At 30.9% G+C, this 9,899-nt stretch overlaps 1 protein-coding gene across 1 annotated transcript in view; it reads left to right on the top strand.

Annotated features, from left to right (window-relative positions):
* LOC106461818 (PAB-dependent poly(A)-specific ribonuclease subunit PAN2-like) overlaps positions 1–9,899 on the top strand; it is a 53,673-nt gene that overhangs the window by 35,941 nt on the left and 7,833 nt on the right. The window contains exons 20-24 of the mRNA XM_022388897.1: positions 300–423; positions 981–1,211; positions 2,561–2,731; positions 6,207–6,416; positions 9,191–9,276. Coding sequence (XP_022244605.1) covers positions 300–423; positions 981–1,211; positions 2,561–2,731; positions 6,207–6,416; positions 9,191–9,276 — 822 coding nt within the window. The remainder of the gene's footprint in view (positions 1–299; positions 424–980; positions 1,212–2,560; positions 2,732–6,206; positions 6,417–9,190; positions 9,277–9,899) is intronic.

Here is a 9,899-nt window from a genome sequence, read left to right as displayed (position 1 = left end):
ATTTTGGCGGCAAAGGACAGGTTTATGTGTTTATATTTTAAGATCTGTGCAAGAACTTAGCTAACAGATGTTTCTCTATATCAAAGCTAATTTCAGAATTTGTTCTCTTTTTGCGGTAGACATCCAGCTCAATCTTTAAAGTAAATAGCTATATACCATTTTTCTTTCCAGTGAACACACACACACACACAGAAATAGCTGTTTGAGGTTAAATACAGTATATGTTACTTGTAAAGCTCTTTCAGACTTACTGGTGTGTGAGTTAATTATTAATATAAAATATATTTAAACTTTCACAGTGTAGAGGATCCTGGCTTCAACCATAACTATACATCATGGTTGCCATTAGAGTTAAAAATCAAACTGGAGCCAGATGGAAAGGTCAAAGTCAAAGAAGGTGACAGCAAAGAAGAAGTATCAAAGGTCAGAAGTTATCTGGTTTCTTTCACAATAACAGAAGTAGTTAAGCCTAAAATGGCAAAGTTTTAATCTGTAGGAGTTATATCCCGTTTGTCACAGTGTTTCTGTTTATCATTGACACAGAACAGTTTTTCTTTTATTTGATGCCTAACCTTTCCAAAAACATTGATTTAGGATTAAGTCCCATTAATACGGTTTTCAACTCGGGGATAAAAAAAAAAGTTTATTTTATTGAAAAAGTATGTCCTGGAAGTAGTTTTCAAAATGTATTTTTGACTCTTACTAACTCACAAACTGTTAGTTCTGTATTTTTATCTAGTGTTTTTAGACGTGCATATATTATACCAAGGCCTAACGATTATTTCTCACAGTGATGTTATAGTTAAAGAGAAAACCACATCAACAACTTTTATTCAGCATATACATTTTTTTTGTTCATTTTTCTTGTTGTATTTTAGTTCATTTCATTACACTTACCTTCCCAATTAAGTTTCACTTGTCAGAATATATCTTAGCTGACTATATAGATTTTAATTTCCTTACAATTTCCTCTGGAAAAGATTAAACAGCAAGAACAAGAAGATGACAACACTGAAGAAGAGAATGAAGGGTATGAGCTGTACCAGTTGACAGCTGTAGTTTCTGTTGTTCAGGATCCTACAGAGCCTGGTGTGAAAGATAATATTATCAGTTGTATCAAAGTGAGCCCAACTCACCATGTTCGACACCAAGGAAGTGCCTGTAGCCAGTGGTACCTTTTCAACGATTTCACTATTCTTCCAATTACTCAGGTATCGTGTTGTCGGAATTCTTGTTGTCAAATAATTGACCCTCCTTCAATAAGTTGTAATTAATTTTGGCTTCCTTTGTTACTTGATGTGAACTGAAATTTTGTTTTACGGTAACCGCATAATGGAAACCTTTCAATTCTTTCAAGGAGCAATCATTAAATGTTGCCATATCACAACACGGCAAGACAGAATTCCTAGCCACATCAAGTAAACAGAAGATTTAGTGAACACACTTTGTGGTCAAATCAAGTAAACGGGTGATTTACTAAAATGGGACTGTGAAAACTTTCTCATTTCAAGTTATTGCTCTTCTTGTGATCCACATAATAGTCACTTTTTTTATTTCCAGTAAAACTTTACCTGTTACTAGTAACATCTTTCTGTTTTATTTTGTTAAGGTATTTCGCTCTGATTACAGTTTCACTTACTCTGAATCCCATGTTTTATTCTTCTACACTCGTCATATGACATACCATTCACACCTTCTAGTATTTCAGTAGAAGTATCATTTGAGAAATAAAATTACCAGGTTTTTAATACAATACACCTGCTTTTAGTACTAGAATAACAAACAAGATTTTGCACCGAAAACATGTAATAACAGGGTATCAGAATTGTCTGATTTCCATATGGTTTTGAATATCAAACCACACAGTAGTAGCCAAGTTTACCACAAGTAATGAAAATACTGAAGATTAAACAGAGAACAAACTTGATGAAAGTGAACTGTAGGATTGATTTTTCTTCATTGAAGTATAATATGCCGGTAGTGTCTAGTTCAATACTTTGCAAATGTAAGAATGACTTATTTGTTATCTCTCTAAATATCATAAACATAGGTCAATACTTATGTTGTGAGGGATTTAAGAAATTTATGTTTTTCTTAATGATGGTTCTGAGATTATCAGCTCTAAATTAGTGTCAAACAACTAGATTGACATCACATTCTGTAATGTTTCTTTTATTTAATACATATTATTTGAACTAGTTTCATTTGAACCTAATATTATGCATTACATTAAATAGTTCATGAACTCTTTATACATTGTTCTACTTCTTGTATAATTATAAATTTTTGACAGTTACTGAGAGATCTGTATTCCTTGCAATTCCTAGTTTATTTCAGTTTGGTCAGTTAGAATGTGAAGTAAAATAAAAGGACTTTAGTGTATGCTTGTTTTGTAGATTGGGGTAACTGAAATGTGATTCAACATTTACTTAGATTTTCGGATTCATGTTATTTTTCTTGCTCTTAAAAAAAGGAATGTGTAATAAATATTATGGAAATGATGAAGACTACAAAGTGAAAATTTTTACCGTTGATTGCTTTTTTTAAAAATTTTCACAAGTTCAGAACAAATGAAATCACTGGTACACAGCTAGACTACCAGCTGGAGAAAAAACTAACAAAACAAATTAAAACACTGCATTCGAAACTAGACGTTCAACGTCCAAAAGATGAACAAAATTATTCAGATGCCGAAAGAAATTATTTAGGAATTGTGGAAATACATCCACATGCAAGTTATTAAAATATAGATTAATTGTTTACCAACATAACTGTAATTTAAAATATAGAATTTCAGCATTTGAATTCCTTGATACTCAAGCAACATTTAAACTTAAATGCTTAAGGGTAAATCATTTCAATATAAGCTATTAAAATACTGTGGGTAAACTGTGTAGGACCAGAACTTGGAGCTTAGAGATAAAGAAGCTGTAGTACCCTCCACAGAATGACAGCTTTCAAAGTTTGTTTGACCGTATAAAAGGACACATGGAAACTTCCAGTCAAGGTTCAGGAACACGGCTTCTTGCTGAAAGTTTATCGTTACAGAAAAAAAAAGGAAATTAGTTTTTGACATATTTCATAAGTTCTCATTAAAGCATGAGAAAACAAATATACTTATCAGGATGGTAAAAAAATTTTACACAGAGAAAATTTTGGTAATAAGAAAAATGTTGAAGGCAAAAACTGTCCAATAAAATTCATGTGTTGCAAATAAATCAATAAAGATCCTGTATCTTAATAAAATATTTGACAATATATATGTTTTTGTTAAGTATCTTAGTATTTCCAACTACAGCATAATGTATTTAATTAAAACTAAACAGAAAAAATAGGTCTCACACAATAAACTGTGATGAAGAATTAGCTTAATTAAGGCCCTTACATGTGTATGGATGAGAGCTAGTGTAAGATATAGTGACAGAGCAACTTCACTGTATGATAGATATACATATATACGGAACTCAGAAACATTACATAATGTACTTTAAACCATGCTACACAGAAAAAAAGGTGTTTTTGTATAAAACTTGTCATGCGAAACTATTTACATAATTCCATGACATCTGCTTTGTTAATGTGGATTGACTGTTTTAAAAACATTCACTTTAAGCCATATTTAATGGTAAATTGTTTTATGTTAGGTTCATGCATTTAGGTTCTTCAAAATGCAGTTGTTTTTTCTATATTTTAATTATTTTTAGAATTAATAACTAGAGTAGCTATACATATATATATACACATATATTTATATATCCTAGGAAACTTATGAATGTTTTCATTTTTGGAGCTTTATCATACTGCTTGAACATACCTAGTCTTTCATGTAAACCTAGTCTTTCATCATGCTGTAGTTTACATTTGTGCTAAAGCCACCAGCTGATGACTTGGATGAAGTTAGATTAAGATTGTTATCAAATACTTGAACTTCACCTTAAATGTAATACTTGTAAAACAATAAAAGCTAGTTTGAAAGAAATAAATTCAATAATTATGTTTTAAAATTTTGTGCTGGGTACAGTTTCTTTGTCGATCTAAAAATATTTAACTTATTTGTTGGACTAATGAAACATTAGTTTACAGATATCTGAAATACGTAGATATAGTTTTAAAATTTAAATATACCACTAAAAGTTGCTTTATTTGTGATTTTAAAAAATTTAAATGTTGAAGAAATGAATCTAAAAATATTAAATTTTGTTTTCATATAGATAATGTAGTAGTAGAAGTATTTTTTTTTTTTTCATCTACTTGTGTCAGATATTTTAGAATATGAATGTTCTAATAGTATACTTTTTTGTTTCTGCTAAGCCTATAATTTCAAACGTACAATACACTGTACAAAGATGTTTGTTAAATTGGTATGTCTAACTTTACTATCATTAATATTATACAGACACTGTAAGTAGTGTTGTATCAGTGGCTATTTCGAGATGATTACAACTGTTGTGATGTTAATTTCTTAAGACTAGTAAACATTAGTACGGTATACCTTAAAGTTCTGTACTTGCAGCCCCCCTAGCGGCACAGCGGTATGTCTGCGGATTTAGAACGCTAGAAACCGGGTTTTGATACACCTGGTGGGCAGAGCACAGATAGCCCATTGTGTAGCTTTGTGCTTAACTTAAAAACAAAACAAAAACTACACAAAATGTACTTGCAAAGCGTATGTGAACATTCAGACATCAATAAAACTATGACATTCATGTAGGAAGAAATAAGAGAACATATATTAGACCTCCAAACACTAGTTAATATATACCAAAACAAAGAAAATGTTGGAACTACTTGAAATGGGCATATTTAACAACATATGGTGAAAGGCTATTTTTTTTCAAACTTCAAAACAAGTTCATCATTTTGCAGATGTAAAATGAAGCTCACATTGTGTAGTTTTTGAAGTATTTTAATGACACAAGTTGCAGCAAACAAACCCTTGCATATTCTTACTGCACCGTTGTGATTATGTACAATTTTTCTCTTAATTTTTATGAATAATATATCTCCACTGTTGATTACGAAGAACAGAAATTCTTTACAAGTGTATAAAACATGTTACATTTTTCAGTTAAAACTACTCTGTATGTTTCTCTTTAAACTTGTGTTCTAGTACTGAAGAGTTTTGCCGTATAGTAACCATGTAACAAATGTATAATGAATGTTAAAAAAACGGGTATACGGAATAATATTTCCCGAGCTGTGCAGAAATATCATTACATAACAAGTTTTATGTCATAGAAAGATATGAAGAGCACAGAATGTTTGATTAGAAACTTCTTATCACTGACAGGAAAATTATAGTCTTAACGCTTTTATGGTACACGTACATAGTATTCTGTTTACATAATCAAAAAGACGAAGAAGAAACATTCATTTTCATTTACTATCAAACTTGTTAAAGTGAAAAAAAAAAAAATGTTAAGTTTAATGCAAATTATCTTTCACACTTCATCACATCTATGCTTGTTTATGAGATCATCAAGTTACTTATTTTTAATACAGCATTTATTGAAAGAAAAACTTTTTTTTTTCATCAACCAAGAATGAGGATGTAAAAAAAATAAAAAGACCTATTTAGAGGATATGTTTACTTTTGAAAATTTAATCTTTCCAAATGCCATTTTCAAAGCACAATGATACAAAGTAGGAACCGTGTAAAAACTATCTGAAAAAAATCATGATGTAAAAGTTTCAATGCTACCTCATTAAATATAAATACCATTTGAACCAGACCACCAATTTATAACACTAATTTTTTATTTTTCAAAAATGTGATATTATGAAACTTTTTAATATTTTGATAGTTGAAGTTTTATAGTTGCAAATTTCAATTTTGGGTCATAACGAAGGAAATCTAAGGTGTATAAAATGTAATGTATTTGGAAAAATAAAATTAATTAAGCTTCTGCAGTATACCTTAACTTGTAGGGCAATAACTTGAAAACTAAAACATTTGGGGGAAAAAAAATAAAGTTTTTGTTTCTGAAAATAAATATATTTTAAATAAAAAATGTTTTGGGGAATTTCCCAATCGTTCCTCTTCGTACAAAATAAAAGTATTGCTCAGGAAAATATACTAATTACATACAAACATGTATAATATACTCAAATACCTGACTTAAAGTTTTAAAAAAATAAACTACAAATTATCTTTTTCAGTTGTTCTTGTGCATGTAAAATTATGAAGTGCTGGATATTTTGTGTAGACTATGTTAATACTAGTTACATCTTCGGGGGACCGTTTTTCATCTCTTTTAGTTCAAAGTCCCATTGCAGCAGATGTGTTTGAAGAGGATATTCAACTTGCAGCTAGAGGGCTCCACCTTCACTTCCCTTTTAAACCACTGGCACATGATGAACTTCCTTTTGCTGGAATGTTGGTTGCTATGGATGCAGAGTTTGTAACTCTCAATCAGGTGTGTTTGTTAATATGGTGTGACTTGTGTGTGCTTATCTGGTTAATTCAATGTATGTGTTCATGAGGCAAACATAGTAAAAAATGTGACTTACCTACTTAGTGTTGACTTTAATACATATACTGGATCTTATCATTCAACTGTGTCTGTAAGTTAGGTGATACTTTTTGGTAATTTAGATGTGTGTATTAGTGAGACATAATTTTTGGTCAGTTATACGTGTTAATAAGGCATTAAAAGTGTGTTAACAAAGTATGACTTTTGATCCATCAGTAATGTGTGGCAGTTCTAGTCAGTCAACCACGTAATAATAATAATATCTGATTTACTGGTCTAGACATTAAGATATAACTGGTCTGATTAGTTAGGTGTTTGTGTTAATAAAACAGTGTGACTGACCACATAAGTCACACCTTACTACAAGAGTCACCTAACTGACCACAGAAGTCACATCTTATTATTGTAAGATGTATTACTGTACACCTTACTGATGAGAGAAGAAATATCTTACTACAAAACAAATCTCACTGATCACATAAGTCACACCTTACTACAAGAGTCACCTAACTGACCACAGAAGTCGCACCTTACTACAAGAGTTACCTTATTGACCAGAGAAGTTGCACCTTATTAACTAGGAACAACCAGACTTGTATATTACTGACCATAAAAGTCGCATCTTATTACCATAAACCTTACTGACTAGAGAAGAAATATCTTACTTCAAAACAAATCTCACTGACCACAGAAGTCGCACCTTACTACAAGAGTCACCTAACTGACCACAGAAGTCACATCTTATTATTGTAAGATGTATTACTGTACACCTTACTGATGAGAGAAGAATATCTTACTCCAAAACAAATCTCACTGACCACAGAAGTCACATCTTATTATTGTAAGATGTATTACTGTACACCTTACTGATGAGAGAAGAAATATCTTACTACAAAACAAATCTCAAAGTTGTATCTTATTTGGTCAGTAAGATATGTACTACAAAGATTTGACTTCTCTAGTTAACAATGATTTTATGTTAGTAAGCTGTAAGTTGAGTAGTCAGATAGGAAGGACATCAATGTTTAATAAGGTGTATGTTTGTAAGACATGAATTTACTGTTAATTTGGTGCCTGTAAGAAAGTGATTAATAGGGTGTGTATCTAAGTAAGTGATCAATTAAACTTGTAAGATGTTTTCTTATGGGTTAAGTAGGTATTTAAGTTAGCAAGATCTAATTTCTGTGGTTATTTATTTGCTTTTCATGTAATAACTCCAGCTTTTGTCATTTGATTTAAAATATTTACCATAAAAGGTGATTAGAAAATTACAGTAGTTGACAACTGTTTCTTATCAAGACAAATAGATTTATAATACACAAGTTGCTAAGGTTCTTTGTTGGAGAAAATACTTGGCTACACTTTCATAGATCTTTTTTCAGGTCTGAAGAGATCCACAAAAAATGTATCAAGACATAATATGTAACAAAGAACTCTTCCAGCAGGCTTTCTATTATAAATCCAATTTACCATTTGATCCTCCTGTTAACCATGACCCTAAAAAAACATTAAATATTTGAAATATAATAACCAGTGTTGTAGGGCTAACAGAGTAAGGTCATTAATGGCCATTTTAACTCATTTGAATATTATAAGCAATTTTAGCATTTTTTGGGATAATTTCTTAGTAAATTAATTAGTAAAGTAATGTCTTAGATTTGTTGAGTACACTGGAATGGGTGGCTACAGCCTGTTGTAGAAAAAAACAAAATTGTCGAGGATGACGTTTCAAAAGTCTTCAAGTCAGTGTGTGTAAGCTGTTACGGGTCTTTTATGGATTATGGAGGACGTGCTGTGATTGTTTGTTTTCCCCCCTAGTTCTGATTGGTGGAATGGCTGCAACCAATGGTAGCCATAGGTTTTTCACCTTTAATTTCCAAATCTCTGTTTAGTGAAGGCTTTATTGTATTGATGTAGAAATATTCTTTAATTTTTCTTGTCTTCCAAAATTTGTCTGTGTCAATGATTCTTGTGTTTTTTATACAACAGGCAGTCGCTGCCCATTCCAGTGTACTCATCATGAATATTCTGCTTAAACAATCTATCAAATAATACTGGATTCTGATTAAGAAGTTAGCACACAGGATCACATACAAAAGTTGTAATAGTTTTCAAAGAATATCAGATGTGTTGTTTTATATATGTACGTTTAAGTGAATTTAAAGACACGCTAACTTAAATATCTTATCTTGGCCTGGTGTGAACTTTGAACAGGAATTTGAGACTGTTCTGAAACCAGGAACTGCTAGAATGATGATTGATAACAGTAAAGGTACCCAACTAATGGGTTAGTTTATTCGCTTCAATATAAGTTTTCTTATGAAAAGCTGTACTACTGGTCAGTTTTTTATTTAGAGTTAACTTTGTTAAGTTAATTCTTAAGTTACTTTTCACTTCTGATCCATAGTCAGCTACTTTTAGTCAGAAGTTACTAATAATTACAGGATGATATTATTCAGATTAATACTAGTGGTATTAATAAGGATTTGATGAGACCAGAAACATGAAATCATGTGTAGAATGTCTAATTTAAAAATAATAATACATAGTCACTTCTCGATAAAAAAAAATCTTCATATTTTAGTTTTACTCTATTTGACAATAAAGATCTACTTATAGATGAGCAGTTGTTTGTATTTCTTTTCCCAAACTTTGTTGGCACAAAGATGCAAGTTTACTAAAACCATATGTTAGAAGTAACTATTTATTTTCTAAAGGAAGAAGCGGAGATTAGAAGTGATGGAACTCGATCAACCATTCGACCTTCTCAGTTGTCTGTTGCAAGAATATCTTGTGTTCGAGGGTAAACAAATTAACTCTAATCAAACATTGAAAGTGTATAAAATGTTATTTTAGTATCTTTATTTTGGACTGCATTAGATCTCATTAAGCTGTACTCGTAGTTCACATCCTCCCACTACCCCTATAATCCCTTCATATTCAAAGCTATCCCTGTATTCCTATATTTTGGTCTAAAATAGCTCATTTTCCCTATAAATACTTATAATTGACAACATTCCCCTATATTCTCACCAACTATTTTTTAACAATAAACATTACTAACTATAGTTTGTGTACTTATTCATACGACGGTGCGGCTTCAGACATATAATTTCTCAGTTTCATACTACGAGTACTTATTACCCTTGAGTACAAAATGTATATTCTATTTCAATGCTTCTTATCTTTGTTATAACATTAAGTGGTTTCAAGCTATAGGCATAAGTTAAGAAGGTGCTGGCAAGACATGAAGAAAGCATGTGTTAGTTTTTCATACGATCAGTTCAGTTGGATGCCCAAATGATATGAATGTGGTTACTTCAAACTAAAATATATCCCAATGAAGAAAAAACTGAATAAGGGTGTGTGAAAGAGATTTTAGTTCACTTTGATATTTGTTATGAAATCGCTTAAATTTATGGGTTA

This window comes from Limulus polyphemus, unplaced genomic scaffold, assembly GCF_000517525.1.
Source record: "Limulus polyphemus unplaced genomic scaffold, Limulus_polyphemus-2.1.2 Scaffold1038, whole genome shotgun sequence".
Lineage (NCBI taxonomy): Eukaryota > Metazoa > Arthropoda > Merostomata > Xiphosura > Limulidae > Limulus > Limulus polyphemus.
This window is presented reverse-complemented; position numbering and strand designations above follow the sequence as displayed.